The following is a 17,163-nucleotide window of genomic DNA, read 5'->3' on the forward strand; positions in this document are numbered from 1 at the left end:
GAGAATGTAGAATGTACACCACTTTACGAAGAAGACCGGAGAGAGATGAGCACCACGTGATTGCTTTTCGGGCTGAGAATCAGCTTGACTTTTTTTGTCCCCCAGAGCATTTTGTATTTTCAATCTGATTAATCTAAACTCTCTCAGAAATCGCTTTCACACAGATGTAAATAACAAATTTAACATTAGTCATTCAAGCGTGTACTCTCAAACAAGGTCTATTTTTTATACCAGTGCCAAATTAAGTAGGAGTAAAGCAGGGATTTCATACATAAACTCACATTTACAAGCAAAGAGGCAATTTGAGCTCAGGGACCAAATGTCCTCTCTGTCCGTACAGCAGTTTATCTGTTTCAGTAAAGTCCAAAATTGTCATTGCATTTGTAAACATATATATTTTAACTTGTAATGCATTGTGGTACTTTTCACAGAGAAAAAAAAGCGGGAGTTAAATGGAAACATTTGAAGAGAAAATGGTCTGAAGAGATGACAGCGTTCCACTTGGCTTTAACAGTTTAAATAAATGTACATAAGTTAGTTGATTCACCACCAACAAAACAAGGTCTGATCCCATCACACAGAGCCAAGAACTCCCCCACTCACCGACTTTGACATTCAAACTCTACACCTTCGCCAAGTTACATGCGGGTGCATCGGTCGCTTGTCACCTCCGCCCATCACTATGCCCTGCTGCTAAGCGTTTGAGCCAGTACTTGCCCTATGATGTAATGTTGGGTCTACAACAGTGGAAAGCCTCCGTGGTGTAATGGTCAGCACACTGACCTTGCAGTCCAGAGGATGCTGTTCGATCCCCTGGCCCGACAGTTGAAACAATATTCCTTAAGTAAGCTGTAGACACAGTAGAATTAACGGGTTTACTACAGTCAGTAGATCACCTGGTTGCGTGTCGTAAAGTGTGAGTACTCCCACAAGCCCGCATGCCCAGCCACCTCATGCATAAACCGCTTTTATTCGGCCGGATCGAGGGGGCTAAACGGGCGCGGTACGGGCTAGATAAGAGATGGAGTGATGTGGTACGGGAGGACGTGGAGCTGAGTGGACTTGCCGATGACTGATACCAGCGGTGTCAAGATCGGCCTCTGTGGAGGAGGCTCGTGAAGGACGCTACTGGGCAGTTGGAGGAAATCACCCTCCAATAACAACGGAGGGCGGAGGAGCGACGCTCACAACAACGAGCGGAGCGCCGGGTGGCTAAAGCGCAGCAAGTTGGCACAGTAGGGGGCACAGGTGGTGCATCAGCAGGTCATCTCAGTCAGTCGACCCGTGGCACCTGGGTCTGTCCCGTGACCTCCTGCCAGCGGGCGTTCGACACTTCATGTGGCCTCAAGGTGCACATAGCCTGGCACAAGTGTCGTGGTGACGTCACCGCCACTTAGTGGCGAATGGCGGTTGTTGTTGTACTCCTACCTCTTCCATTGCATAAAAAAATAACATTATCTTCAAACTATTTGGGACTTTCAAAACATTTCAATAATTAAATAGGGCACGTGTCATATAAGACTGATGTAGATCACTGATCTAGCACCGCTGAAAACAGGAAGTCAGTGTTTTAGAAACCCAGCCCTCAATTGCGGCGAGTGGATGGTATAATCTCAGTCACTCTTGACAAACACATTGTGTTAGATTTGGTTTGTCACTTAATTTACTTCAACTTGATCTTGCCCATGACATGGATACGATAATGATTCGGTGTGATCCGTGAGCGAAATAACTGCACAGCAGATATGTTAATGTTATAAAGGCTGTAATCACTCCTCGCCAACAGAATGCACATCTGCAAGGCAACTATAGCAAAAATTACATAGCAATTGGCCACAAACAATATTTTATTATTACTCTTATTCACTTGGATAGCTTCACGACTCTCTTTTAGGAGGGTCCCTTAGAGGACAATGATTGCTACATATTTCACAACTGAGTAAGAATTATAATCTTTATATAGACTGCAGGAGGAATCCAATGAGCTATGAAGCTCTTCTTCACAGTTGACCAGTATGGGCGGGTTAGCCATAGTAATATGGGGTACATTTTGGACTACGATGCTGGCGCACAATAGTCCCTCGTCTTGCGAATGATGTCACGGGATCTTTTACGCGAAATGCACATATACTTTAAACTAAACAAAAAACTACTTTATTTATTTTACCAGGTAAGAACCACTGAGCTCTAGAGCTCTTTTTCAGAAGCGACCTGGCAATAAATGATATCCCAACGAAGTGGCTTATCCTTTGGACATTCATTGTAGCCAACTACTCTTTTGTGATGAATTACTCCCCTAGTATTAATTAGAGCGGCCGCTGGAATCGACCCACGAACCTCGACAACAAGCGCTGAATGCGCTACCTCTGAGCCACCACCCTAACAATACGCGAGCACTCAGAATTAGTTTACATATCAATTAGCACATCATATGATTGTCAGACATTAAACTTGAACGAATAGCAAACGTATTCAATAATTCAATACGTAGCATTTAAGTGCTCCCACAAATACAACATAGGCCGCAAAGCCAAAGAATAGTAAATTATTCAATTGGTTTTAAAACATTGCTGCAGTATTCAATAAATTATAAAACTACACTTTGGATAGGGTATAGCGGTGATGTTGCCTTTTGGTTCTGTGTTATGTTGGCTAAATTTTGTTCCATATCAGGCCATATAGAAAAAAAATATATACAATTTTCCGACAATTATCTCTGCCCAAAGTTGTCAAAGTCACACGAAACGGGAACGCTGGTCATCCTGTTGTCGATGTTCTCATTTTCTCCATGGCAGCCTCCCCAGACACGGGGAGTTACCAAGATTATGGAACAAAATAGGACAGTCTGCATTGTTCAGTCTAAGAATACAATTAACTTTTACAGGCATACCTCTTACAGCGCTGGGGATGCGTTCCTGGTAAACGGAGCGCTGTACGAAACAGCGCTGGTATATGTCGTTACAATACGGGCGAAGAGACGTCCCTACTGGCAATGCCACGCTTACTTTCCTCCATCCACAGTGGACCATCAATAATTATCGGGCACCGTGCGATTATCCGGCTGCTTCCAACTTTTTCCGGAGATCGTCAAACATGTTGTTGAAACAAGAGTGAGATTGGAGTTGTAAGGACGGTACAGTAAATACAGAAACTTTTACAGTAGGATTTTTATTGTATTTGTGTGTTTACTCATGTAAACCAAAAAACCCATTTAATATCGTAAACAAATTTAAAACACTAAAAAACACCCACACACACAACCCCCCAGAAACATGCTATACAAGAATGTGCAAAAAATAAGCTATTTTAAACAATGGTGTGATTATCTGGCGTTTTTTTTTTAATCCGGCGCCCCCGTCCCCCCGATATAATCGGATAATCGATTATTTACTGGGCTGATTTTTCTTCCAGGAAAAAATTGCCACCATCCTTTTCGCCGGGGCATCTCAAAAGCGCCCTACACACAACAACGCGTATTATCTGCAACATTCGGAAGGGCACCCTCCAACAGCAGCTGGGGGCGTGTCCTTCCTGTCCCTCTGAAACATGTGACAATTGCACCACGACTGGGCCATGTCACCGCCCCACGTGTATTTAAATGCGTTGCCTCTCCGCCACATTGTTACACAAGTATTTGCCTCGTTCCAATCTATTAAGTTCAACCACAGAGTCAGTAAACGTCTTTACAAGTCAACACTTCTTAAAGCAATCAGCACTTCACGTCAATCTCTCTCGATCTGTACTTATTTATAACAACATATTGGTTATAAAATGTGTTTAAGTGGTGTGAAATTCACAGTACTTTTCTTATGTAATCGCGTCCTATACATGATTTAGTCTTTACATGCGCCGTTTGTAAATAACAGTCTTACAATAGTGATCGATAACATGAACAATTGAAAATGTAAACATTCTTGAAATTAAACCATTTGAAATCGTTCGGATGACTCATGAATTGCATGCTTAATCCTTCCAACAAAGATTGTGTTTGGTTACATACTGCTTTGGATTATAACTACCATGTGTAATTTAGAGAAGTATGATTATTGTGTTTATCACTACTGGTAATGCCAGTTGGTTAAAGATGTATTTAGAAGGTACTTACCTATGAAAGTCATTTTTGTCTGTGTGTCTGTCTGTGTGTCTGTCTGTGTGTCTGTGTGTGGACAATACTTGCGAAGGGGAGCCCTTCAGCCAGCAGTGAATTGACCATAGCTGATGGTATGTATGTTAAACTTATTTCGCACCGGACGTAGGCAACCGTGCTAATCGGGGGTGCTAATATGGTTATTTCATTAAAAGAAACATCAGACCATTTGAAAGCCACATTATATATTTGGCATGTTTCCGCTCAATGTTCGTATGCTCGCGAAACGTAAGGATACTGCGAACGTGAATATTTCAGCGTGGAAATTCGCAAATGGGGCTGTGGAGAGTTATTTAAATATACGTCCGTTCTCACAGGTGCAGTAGAATTTGTTGTTCCGAAAAGCATTTGGAGAATGGAAATTTTCAAAATTACATCCCACAATCCTTATACATGGGCAATGTGCAACTCACAAAATATTTTCACGAATACGTTTAAAAAAATAAAAAAACACGATGCATTTAAATGTGTGTGTGTGTGCATCCACGCGTGACTCTCTGTGTGCACGTGTGTTTAATGCAGCGCAAACTACACACGACAAATCTATCTTCGTAAACTTTTGAGTAAATGTGATGCCTTAGCGGCGCTTAAAACTAACGCGCTAAAACTTAAAACGAAATAAACTTGAAAACGTGTAAAATTGGCTGTTGTTGTCATTGTTGTTATGATCTCGTGACATTTCTTTTTAAACCCGGGGCTGTGTGGAAACAACGACGAGCAGGAGACGCAGGTTTAAGATCGTCGCCGTTACTGTTATTTCCTTTCAAAGGTTGGAGCGATCCATCTTGGCCACCGTTATTCAACATACATTCCGGCATATGCCATTTGAGCTCTTAAGTCATGGCATTCTAATCAAATATTTTTGAAATCTACTTTGTGTAATATGCATATTGATAAATATGTGTACAGTACACCGTCACATATCTGACATTCGCATATCCATCCTCACCAATTAACCACCCACACCCAGTGTAATATTGGTACATAGCGGTGTAATTGACGTTTCTATTGATGTCCACCTATCTGTTATTTTCACATATCTGTCTATACCTCAGTCCCCAGTCAGTCTTAGCCGTGCAATTGTACTGTACATATATGCTGTAAATTATACATATTATTGCGTATAATGCACGCATATAATTGTGCCCTTGCATATGTACACTACATTTCAAAATGTAACTTTTGGTAAGTGTAAAATGAGATGCGATTCCATGTTTTTTTTCACTTGTACCGAGGCAATGAAAAGCCAATATTTGTCAAATGTAGCATACGTGCCGCACTCATCTACCAAGCAATAACAGTTGACCATTCGTCGAGTTTCAGTTTGTTGATTCAAGAAGACGAGTGTGAGAAGCGTCCACTCTGTGATGGCATTTGTAAAAGTGCGAATCGGAATGCCATCCATTGTAGCTGCCACCAGACCTGTGGCATTTCGTTTTGGTAATGATTTTGGTGCCTTGTAAAATCGTTTTCTTAGTTTTTACAATTTGTCAGGATTCAGATGACATTTTCAAAGAGAAAAATGGAGAGTGATTTAATGTAGACATACTAACCATTTTTACCATTTCCAAAGTAAAAGAATGAGCAATACTTTTCCAACTTGGCAAAACAGCTTTTAGCAGATATTTGTAAGCGTTAGTTTAACAAGCGGTTATGGCCAGAATTAGTTTTTATAGTTTTGTTTACTTTCATCAACTCTTCCTATATTGTTGGCCTTAAAATAGGAACATAACACGAGGCTTTAGTTTGATGTGTGCTAAGCTGTGTAAGCAAGGAGATAAGTGATTGTGATTCCATCATAGCTGCATCGCGGTACAAATGTTTTCGACACAATATAGTTGTTGCTTTTTATTAATGAGAAAACATTTCCAAAGGCAAGCCAATCCCGCTATCATCCACCTCTTAATTTCTTGGTTTTTGTTCCGGTCCACATTCAATCGCTGTGCGAGGTTAACGTACCAAAATGCTCAAATTATGTGTTTAATTACAGAGTACTACCTACTATGGCTCATGGCTGATAAATGTCTACGTTGACAAAGATATTGGACCAACATTTGAAAGGTGTGCAAAGATACATGGAAAGAGGAACACGGAGATTATACAACACATGCAGGGTAACTGAATAACTCTAATTATTAAGAAAATAAAATTGGCTTGGGCAGGACTCTTCACCAGAAGGGGCGATGGTCCATGGTTAAGAATAATTGCGGAGTGCCAGCGCCCAAAAGCACGTGCAGCGAAGAGATGGAGCGTTACAAGTGTGCAGATGCTGGGTGGATGGTGAGAGTTAGTGGCGACTTCGGAAGGCTTTCATCCAGCAGTGGATTGACCGTGATGGGTGATGATATTCTTAATTTTGTTGTTGTGTGTTTCTTTTAGTCATTAGGGTTTCTCTTAATAGAGAGATTTGTAGTTGCAATGCATCGAAATATGCAGTAACTGTGCGCCATGTGCATTGCAGTCTAGTCGGAGCCTGTTATTCAAATATGGCAAATCTAGTTGACCTTCATTTAATATTTTCAGAGGTCTGCATATTCTAGAGAAAATAACTTTTTTCAGTTTTGAGTAATGTTACAATTTGGCGTTTTTTTTGCTGTGACACCAGCATTATTTCCCAGGGTATGTGCATAATTGGGGAAATCAAATCACTGAACCCCTTGAAAAGCTGGCTTCGTCGTGAGCATGGCTACTGAGGCAAATCGGCTACCCAGCTGCCAGAGGTGTACAGCAGCCCTGACTCGGAAAGGCAAAGCAATTATCCACGAATATCCCCACCTTCTTGTTGAATATTTCGATTCACTATTTTTATTTTACCAAGTAAGGCCCACTGAGCTACGTAGTTATTTTTCAGAAGCGACCTGGCCGTGGCTTATCGTGCAGAAATCTATAGCAGCCAATTACTCATAATGTGGAGGGAAAAAAACGGAGTACCCAAAGAAGAATTCACAGGACAGAGAGACATGCTAACTCAAAATATATAGGTTTCAGGGTTTGGATCGAACCTACGTCCTCCTGCATGTCCAGGTATGGGAGTTAACGTGTCCACCATTGTGCCCCTAAACACTGTGGTGGTGGTGATGCACTCAAGTGTGAAACAATGGGAACGAATCATCACAGCACAGGGCACTTTCCTCGTCACCACTGACAGAAGCTTCGTCCCCATTATTTGTCCTACACTTATGTGCCATAACAACAGGGCGCTGTTTATTATGAACAGAAATTTAAGTTTGCAGTACAAATTGCAGGGGACTGCTGAAGGATTACTATTAAAAACTAGCAGGAACCCGCGGAACTTCCGCGAGGATTTTATGATGAGCAGAGCGCCACTTATCAGTAAATGTTATTTCACACGCACACACAAAGAACCCCCTGTGTATCCTTAACAGACTGGAGAGGCATGTGCACCTATGAAGGCCGGCACGGCACATGAGGGGATTGGGTGATCAACACCACGCCCGGCCGTCTTTGTGTCCCCAGTGGCGATGTTTACACACCGCACCGGGTACTCATTAGAGGCTGAGTCGACCTAGGGGAGGCCCAGGACCGGTTCAAGTAATCGTCACTGGTGTTGGCCGTGAGAGGGAACCGAACTCGGGTCGCCGGGTGGAGCGCAGCATGCTAACCGCTACACTACCGCTGCCCATTATATGCACACACAACAACAACCGCCATTCGTCACTAAGTGGCGGTGACATCACCACGACACTTGTGCCAGGCTATGTGCACGTTGAGGCCATGTGAAGTGTCGAACGCCAGCTGGCAGGAGGTCACGGAGCAGACCCAGGTGCCACGGGTTGACTGACTGAGATGACTGGCTGATGCACCACCCGTGTCCCCTACTGTGCCAACTTGCTGTGGTTTAGCCACCCGTCGCTCCGCTCGTTGTTGTGAGTGCCGCTCCTGCCCCATACGTTGTTGTTGGAGGGAGACTGCCTCCAACTGCCCAGTAGCATCCTTCACGTGCCTCCTCCACAGAGGCAGATCTTGACACCGCTGGTACCAGTCATCAGCAAGTCCACTCAGCTCCACATCCTCCTGTACCACATCACTCCATCTCTTCTCGAGCCCGTTCCGCGCCCGTTTAGCCCCCTCTATCCGGCCGAACAAAAGTTGTTCAGGAACTCTGTGTGGCTCAGTGGTGAGACCCTGGGAACCCCCAGCTCGACGTCCTTGTGAGGGCCGGGTCCGAGTGGGCCAGTGGTCGGAACCTGCACCCTGGCTAGGTCGGGTTAGAGTAGCCTCCCCTAGGCACCCGTAGCCGGAGGACCCAGAGTAGTGGTCCCGTGTTAGGGCACGCTAGCCCGGAGACAATACCTCCCCAAGCAGTGGGTATAGAAGGGCCGTTGCCTTGAGTGAGCCGGGGCTGTATTGCCATGTATTGTGAATAAAAGTGTTGCCTCCAAGATAAGTCTCCGACGTCTCCAGAACTCACTACACTACACAGGTATGGGAAACTCTCCACTCTCTCCACAACTGCCCCATCACCAATTGGGAGTTGTGGGGGTGGAGTGTCCGATGGTAGAACATACCCAGGCAGGTGCTTAGTTTTGGTGGGGCTGATGGTAAGTCCCCACCTCTTCGTGGCAAGCTCCAGGTTCAGCAGTGGCGCATCCAACTCCTCTTCTGAATGAGCAGCTATTACCAAATCATCGGCATACATAACGTGGTTGACCAATAGGGAGCCATCCCTTGATCGCACCCGGGCATCGATCAGCTTCCCATTGTATCTGTACCAGAGAGAAATTCCTCCGGTACAGCTATTGAAGGCTTCATGAACTAGGTGGTCGAAATAGATGTTAAATAATGTGGGAGCCAGAGGACATCCCTGTCGCACCCCAAGGTGTACAGGGAAAGGCTCTGACTCCCGGCCACGTAGTTTTACCCACCATCATGAAGGTCCTTAATGATCGTGAGCAGAGGGTCAAGGACTCTGAAAGCACGAAGAACAACCCAGAGCCCAGGCCTACTGATGGTATCATAGGCCTTGACCAGGTCAATAAAGCAGAGATGTAGGTCTTGTTGGAATTCCCTACACCTCTGCTGTAGCATACGGACAGAAAATATGGCATCTGTGCAGGACCGCCCTTTCCTGAAACCGCATTGGGGCTCTGCAAGCCTCTCCTCAGAGTGCCTAGCAAGGCGATGTTGAATAATCCTTGCCAGGACACATACATACACACACATACACACACGCATGTACACACAGTCTCAACACACACACTACCAGCAGTGACGTGAGGACTCATTGAAGCTGGTGGAGGATCGCCCCACCAAACCTAATTGTTCGGCGGTTCTTTTTTCAAGTTCTCTTTAAACATATTTTTTTCTTCACGAAATTTATCTCCGTGTTGTCGTAAGTGGGGCTTTTCGTCCAATCAGGGTGTCGACTTACGATCAGTTCTACTAATTAATGAGCCTCAGAAACGGAACCCGTTCGTAAGGCAGGGACTGACCATAACACTTTCCGGCGGAGAGTTGCAAATAATGTTGCATTTTCAGCCCAGGCTTATTAATTATTGCACGGATTTGGTCTCACCTTTATTTTATTATTAGAAGTTTGCATCATCACGTTTACGAGTCATTAACACGTGAGGTAACGCTCAGCAAGCGGCCAGCCAGCCTGTGCGATGGTGATAAGTATAAAAATTATGTTAATGATCCCCGTCGCACACGCCGAGCAGCCAACCAGAGGGCAGAATGTTACTACACAAAGTCTCTTTGTGAAAACCCAACTTCGTGTGAATAAAAATATGAATTTTAGACTTAAAACTTTCGTGGCTGCCGGAATGCATATGCTTGGTTCTTTCGGTAAAGTCACGTAAATATTAATTTGAAAGTTTACAAGAACGAAATGTCGAACTAAATTTGAGCAGCAACCCAATTATGTGACCTCTTCAAGGGAAGCGATTTATAATCCGAACATTTTAAAGTACACACATTCGTATTCACTTAGAATTGCTAAAATGATGTCAACTAATTGTAGTATGATAAATGTTTCATGATTTTGTATCCATTCAATCGTGTTACAATCGATCAGATTATACATAACAAACACTGTTGCATTTTAACGTCATGTTTTAATTTAACTTGCAAATAAGTTGGCTGAGCAATTGCTGTAAATAAGATGTCAGCATACATACACACACGGACAGTCAAATAAAACACGGCATTTGCAACAATGCAAAAAGTGAACCGTAAGAAATCTAACCTCGTCAACTGCAAATCACAGGGCTTCATTTCAGTGGGAGCTGTCCGGGGCTAAGCTCTGAATATATGACTGCCCGCCCCCTCGCCCGCTTTTGAATGGTAGGGGGGAGGGGAGGGGGCCAGGCTTTGGGGGGGGAGGGCTTGAGGGGTGTGGCCCAGGAATATATTCCATGAGAAATTAAAGCCCTGCCAGCAATCTGCCTGTCGTCGCTGTGATTTTGTTTGTTGTCACTTCCGTTAGATATTTGTTGCCACATCCAAAGATAATTCTACTCGTTGCAATCAATCGCTGTGCCGAATTCCCTAAAGCTGAATCAAAGCGTCATCGAGCTGCTTAGCTGAGCACACACACACCGGTTCATACACTGGATTAATTTTACAAGTGTGTTCATATTACATCTAAACTCACACTTGAAAAATACGACTGTGGCATGCATACTAATTGCAATTTAATACTTTAATATTTACTGTAATCACCGTCTCTGGGTCAATGCTGTACAAGTTATGGGTTCCCCAACGCTAATAGACACCATTAATGAGCTGCAGCTGTATATCAAGTGGTTTGTTGGCAGACGGTGTTTGTCCCAACAACCGTGTTGGCAATCTAGGATACACGCTGCAGTCCATCGCACAGCAACACTTTAAAGGTATGTGCTACGGTTTATCACACAAAATACATTTTACAATAGAAGTTAAACATTTGCAGTAGGAGTGGGCATATCCCAAAAGCAACCCACCTCTGTGAGAAGTAGTGCCTGCCTTCTGCTGTGAAATGTTTTACAACTCTGCATTCAGGCTGCTTTTGGCCTAACAGAACATACATTTCAGCGTTACCAATACCTGTGGGCTGTTTACCTTTTTCGTAACATATTATTACGATGCAAATGTTTATCTGTGCCTTGTATACATATGTATGTATGTGAGTGAAGGCGGTATATTGTGTGTAATAATAATCGAGGTGTTTCGGCTAGAACTACGCTATGTGACGATCCCAGTGTCTTGGATTCAATTACGAGCTATGTATAACAACGTTGGCATGTCATTTAGCAGGTAACATGGGCTCCGTCTTCACCAGGTCAACTCTGCCTCAAGTGAGTGCCTATTGCCGGTCTGTAAACGTCAGCACTGCAGAGAAATGGAGCCGGCCATGGAACTCTGCATGCCTGCAATGCCAACCTTAAGCCTTTGTCGTCCTTCCCCGACACCTACGATTAGCCCGGTTGGCTACGTACGGTGCGAAAGAAGTTCAACATACAAACAAGGTGCTCACCAAATCGCTTGCCCCACAGTTTAGAAGGCAACGTGCTATCTGTGTTTAAGAGAGAGGGATGCTGTTGTTTATATAAAGATCCATGATTCTCAAGATGTAGGATTAATAGTTGGTTGTACATATTAGCGAGTGGTATATAAACATGTACAGGGGCTCCCATAGGTAAGCTTCATCTGAAATATATATGGCGACGTGTGTAAACCAACAGTATATGTGTCATGCCAATTTTTATGGGAACTTTCTCGTATCAACTGCCCAACATTGTGGTCAAATGGGTGATCTTGGTCTTTGTAGCAGTCTACAGGGCTACACCTGGGAAATAATTTGTCATTGTAGAGTATGTGTGTATGGCTTCAATGTGAGGGTTGTAATACAACAAGTTTCATAGTGATGTATCCGATGCCAGTGCAATATCAGTAAAACATTGTTTAATTAATGGGACGTGGCCCTTGTACTCAATGTTTTCTCTTTCCAGAAACGTTCACCGAAATGCACACATTATCACAATAAAATATGGAGTCTTGCTCTTCTATAACTGCACATAAGAAGAACAGTTAGCTATTATTCACATATTATCCTTTGAGACAATTTGAAGTTATCAAAGTATGAAGCTACAATATAGTTGTGAATATATAAATCATGGACACATTTACGATCACGACGAGCATAGAGTGCCACAGTGGAGAGATGTTAACTACCTCGCCTGCTATACAGCAGATCGTGGGTTTGAGCCCGACCCTGAAGCCTGCATATTTGGAGTTTGCACGTTCTCCCCGTGGTCGAGCGGATTTTTCCCTCCACATTTTGAAACATGGGTTTTATTTTTTTCTATCTACGTGACTTTACCGAAAGAACCATAGAACATGGGTTTTGACTATATGGCCGCTATAAATGTCCACGTGATAAGCCACTTCATTGAGCTATACCAGGTAAAGCCCACTGAGATATATAGCTTTTTTTCAGAAGCGAACTGACCACAAATTATAGCTCAACGAAGTGGCATATTAGGTAGAAATGTATAGCAGCTAAATACTCTAAACGCACGTTTATAAATGTGGAGGAAAACTGGAGGACACGGAGAAAAATCTAACCACGGGAAGAAAATGCAAACTCCAAATATACAGGTTTCAGGATCCAAATTGAACCCACGGCTTCCTGTATACCGGGTGAGGTAGTTAATATCTTGCTACCATGGCGCCCAGAGTAGGATTTAATATACAAATGCAAATTTTTGGGGGGCCATGAAGTGTCTGATAACAGTTACTTGGCAGCAAATTAAGTCACCAGTGCTTCACCTTGTAACCTGTAGACATAAAGAAGTCCGACATTCTTTAAAACCACTGTGGACTCTCGGAAAAGGGAAGCGATATGTCAGCATGAACTTTTGAGTGCTCACACTCTGCACGTGCAACGCTGAAATTGTTAGGAAAGCTTGGATGGGATAATCTGACGAATCCAGCATACATCCCAAATGTAGCCCCTTTGAACTCCCACATGTTTGGAAATCCGAGAGAATCTCTGCATGGCGTGGATCTTGATAGTATTACACCAGCAGGGCCCAAGTGGGACATGGAAGGTGGTTTGCCAGTGAAGTGGCTGTGAAAGCAGCCATAGCTCAAGGACCAACCAAAATACATCTGTGCTGCTGATTGTGTGGAGAAATAGTATGCGGTGTTGATGCAAACAATATATATCTCAGACCTGACTTTTGTCGCTTTACTCATTGCACAAAGTAAATACACAGGAGTAGCATTCGTCTGAGTGGGCTGTCCAAGCTAAGTGCCTGGAAGAGGGCTTTGCTACTCACCATAGATCGTGGTTGTGGGAAACGGTGTGAAAGGTGTTAAATGTAGTTGTGGTGTACGCTCGCAGTGTGCGGTTAATCACACGTTAAAATGCACAACTCTAGCTCATAGTTTAAGTTCCCATATGCCCGCCCGTTTTCCTATGCTCCATTCAACAGAGCTCCTGCAAAAACATCGATATCAATTTCCTGTAATTTCCTGTTAGCTGAATGTAACCATTTAACAAGTCTTTTCTGCATAAAGATATAGCAGTTCATTACCTGCCTCAACAATTGGCACACATTCTTATTACTAATACGAGCTTCCAAGACATTAGTCACCATATTTTCTGGATTATTAAGTTGCACTCTTGTCCCAGTATTGTAAAGCAACAGTTGGCATAAGTCTTACAATCCAGTCGGTATGTGTGTATGACCATATTTGTACAACTTCATCATGAACACTGGGAGCGAGTTTAGGGCGCGTCTTACTCATCTAGATTATCTAATAATCTGAATATGGTAAACATCATCTAATATATTACATTCGTTCACTTAGCCAGGACTGTTGTTATTACTAGTATTCATTTGACAAGTGTAATTTAATGTGATTGTCAAATTAAAAATATCAGCAATACTTTCCAGAAATGCATTTACAAACACAATCTACTCTAATTTGATTAAAAATTAAGCAATGAAAGCAGAAATGGAGGACTATACAGTATGTCTGATTTATGGGTTGTTGCAATCTTTTATAGAAATAATCGTATTTTGAATATAAATTCTTTAATTACTGTACATATACCAGCAAGTGAATGGGTTATAGTAAGAATTAAATGGCTTATATCAAATTGCTGAGCATGCCCATTTCCCTGTAACGCACATTTAATAATTCCTATTGCGATGTCCGTGTCACGAGTCGCTCTTGACTGTTCTACGGTGTGAACACCACTGGAAAGGGTTCCTTACAGGCAGCACGCGAGTGCCCAACAGCCACCGTCCACCTGCTCTTCGGCCTAAAGGTCACCCACCCGCGGCGGTGGTGTTTGAGCCATTGTCCAATTGGCAAGATTCTGAGGGACAACAATCCCCCCCCCCCCACCACTACAATTTATCGAGGGAGAAGAACTCCCTGAGCCAGCAATTACATGAGCAGGCCCGGTGACAAAGATGGTGAAATAAACAATGCGGAGCTAAAATTGTGGCCACGATAGCATGCAAGTGTCATCAAAATCGCATATACTCTACACCGTATATGTACCACAACTTTAGCCACCAGCCTAAAACATTCAAAGTATATATATTTTTAAAATTGAATATTTGAGACATTGGAAGAAAAAAAGTATGCTGGTTCTACCTCATTAGGGGTCATCAGCACAGTACTGGCCTGCTATCCTATTCGCACAATGATGACAGAGGTCTCACAAATGGTGAGATCCATCTGAAAAAACTAATACAGCAGCTTCGAGGTGAACAAAACTGACATCGCCAACTGATGAAACCTCAACTCAGCTGGTAAAAAAGGGGATACATCACAACTAAATCTAATGCACCTACCCTTTAAACTTCTCATAACTTAAAGCATATCGATAATAGAAAGGGCACTGGAAATCATCTATACATTTATATAGATACCTGCGGTTTGATCATTGGTTCGGTTTATAGTGGAGCACAGCTTACGTACCATCATCTCAATGGATTGATTGGTGTTTTGCTTCGAGCGGGCGCAATTCCATCCGTGAATTCGACCTCATGGCCGCAAAACTTTGCTACAATGCTTTGCCAATTACCCCCGAGCAAAATCAGTGAAGCTGGTCTGTTACTGAGGGGGTGGGAGTCAACTATCCCCACTTGACGAACGTGGTCACCAGCCAGTGTGGCCGCATAGCGAGATGCTCGTGTCTGCGGTTGAAGGCAATGACCTTGTTGTTATTTTGTAGCATTCGCACTGCATGCACTGTCACTGCAATCATCGGAAGTCGGCATGCAGTGTCATGTGGCGAGTATACTAGACAACCGAGCTTGGCTCTTGTGCTTTTTAACGAAAACTCACTGTAAACGGGTGACTTTTATATCAACACTGATTAAGACACTGAAACAAAATAATTTCCCTTTGTCACGGTGCAACCCTCAAATGTTGGGTTACTCTAACATCGCTGTAACCCAGATTTGAGTGATGTAAATGTAATTGACTGAAAATAGGTTATATCCAAAAACCGAACTGCTTTTTTTTCAACTTGGTCATAATATTTTGACTTAAAGCTTTCGTGACTGTAGGAATTCATATTCTTGGGTCTTTCGGTAAAGTCACGTCAATAGGTTCAAAACATCCTGCCTCAGCAGCTTTCCCGCTATTTTTTTCTTTCTTCTGATGACGATTGCTTGTGTTGCGATCGAAACGTCGTTTTTAAAAAAAAAATCTTATTTTCTTTGAACCTATCTACGTGACTTTACCGAAAGACCCAAGAATATTGGTCATAATATATAAATATATTTTATAAACTTGACATGGCTTGCTTTACCATGTAAACAACGAGTGTGCATCTATAAGTCTCCATGGGGCTTGTTACCTCTGACTGATTCGAATAATGAGAGGCTGTGGTATACATAAGAAACAATCAGAAAGAGTTTGATTCTGCTTATATTTGTTTTTATGTTGTTTTCTGTCAAATTCCTTATGCAATTGCCATGGGAGCTTCTAGTTAAGCTGACGAGTAGTCTGGTGTCATTAAATTAGCCCTGATGTTTTATGACGATAGCTGGTAACTCAATTCTGCTCCTCGAGTGCGAGTCTCGTCCATCTTTGTGCGGAGGTGTACGCCTAATCTGGTATGTCATTGAAGGGAAACAAAGCCACAACCCTTTCACCTTTGGAGAAATACTTCAGTGTGTTGCATACAATCACATATATATGTAAGTTAATATATACTCTGTGTTGTATACACGTATATATACCTCATATGCATTGTATGCAATATGCGTGTGTGTGTATTATATAAATATACTGTTTTACAGATGTGTGCAAGTATAAAATGAATTTTTCTGTCATTTTGTATTCGTAAAAACCCTGCAGAATTAGTCGTGAGTAATTTAAGAATGAGTCAATGTTGCTATGGTCATTTTTTTTTTTAAAGATCCCCAATGTTCCTGTACAATCGTCTCATTGGTGGAGGCAAGGTTAACAGAGCTGCTTCACACAAACACCAAATGTTGCGACTCCATCTCAGCCCCATGATTTACCGTCACAGTACTTTTAAGGGACTGGCAATAACGGTGGGACGTTAGGTGAAAGGATTTGCCTTTGCCTTCCTTCACATCCACCTCATCGAAAAAATAAAACCCTTAAAAAACCAACGTACACCCGAGCTGGCCCACCATCAAAGGTACACGGACCAGTAGATTATGTTGAAGAAGAAAAAGCAGAAGGGGAAAAGAGCGCGGGCGTAATGGTCCACGCGCTTGGCCTCCATCGGGATAACCGCCTTGGGTGGCGGAGGCTTTTTGGCGTTCTTGCCGCCGCCACCGCCGCCACGCATGCTGCCGTTGGGCCGCGTGGCCAGCCCCTCCACTGGCTTGCCGTAGCAGTCGTAGTTGGTGAGGTCGAAGTCCTGCGGCAAGCTGCCCACGATGCTGAAGTCGCCCATGCGCAGGTCCGAGCGAGACTGGCACACGCGCTTGCACCGCGAGTCTCCTCCCTGCTCGCGCGCGCACACAAGCAGAATTTCAACCTCATTGCCAGCACAGCTGCTTTGTCCA

At 43.3% G+C, this 17,163-nt stretch overlaps 1 protein-coding gene across 1 annotated transcript in view; it reads right to left on the bottom strand.

Moving 5' to 3' along the window:
* Positions 1–9,869: 9,869 nt before the first annotated feature.
* The window catches only part of GLRB (glycine receptor beta), a 186,260-nt gene continuing 178,966 nt past the window's right edge, over positions 9,870–17,163 (bottom strand). Inside the window, exon 12 of the mRNA XM_061552206.1 lies at positions 9,870–17,102. Coding sequence (XP_061408190.1) covers positions 16,785–17,102 — 318 coding nt within the window. The 3' untranslated portion in view covers positions 9,870–16,784. The remainder of the gene's footprint in view (positions 17,103–17,163) is intronic.

The sequence above is a fragment of the Lethenteron reissneri genome, chromosome 16 (genome assembly GCF_015708825.2).
Source record: "Lethenteron reissneri isolate LAM-NWPU_2019-01 chromosome 16, ASM1570882v1, whole genome shotgun sequence".
Lineage (NCBI taxonomy): Eukaryota > Metazoa > Chordata > Hyperoartia > Petromyzontiformes > Petromyzontidae > Lethenteron > Lethenteron reissneri.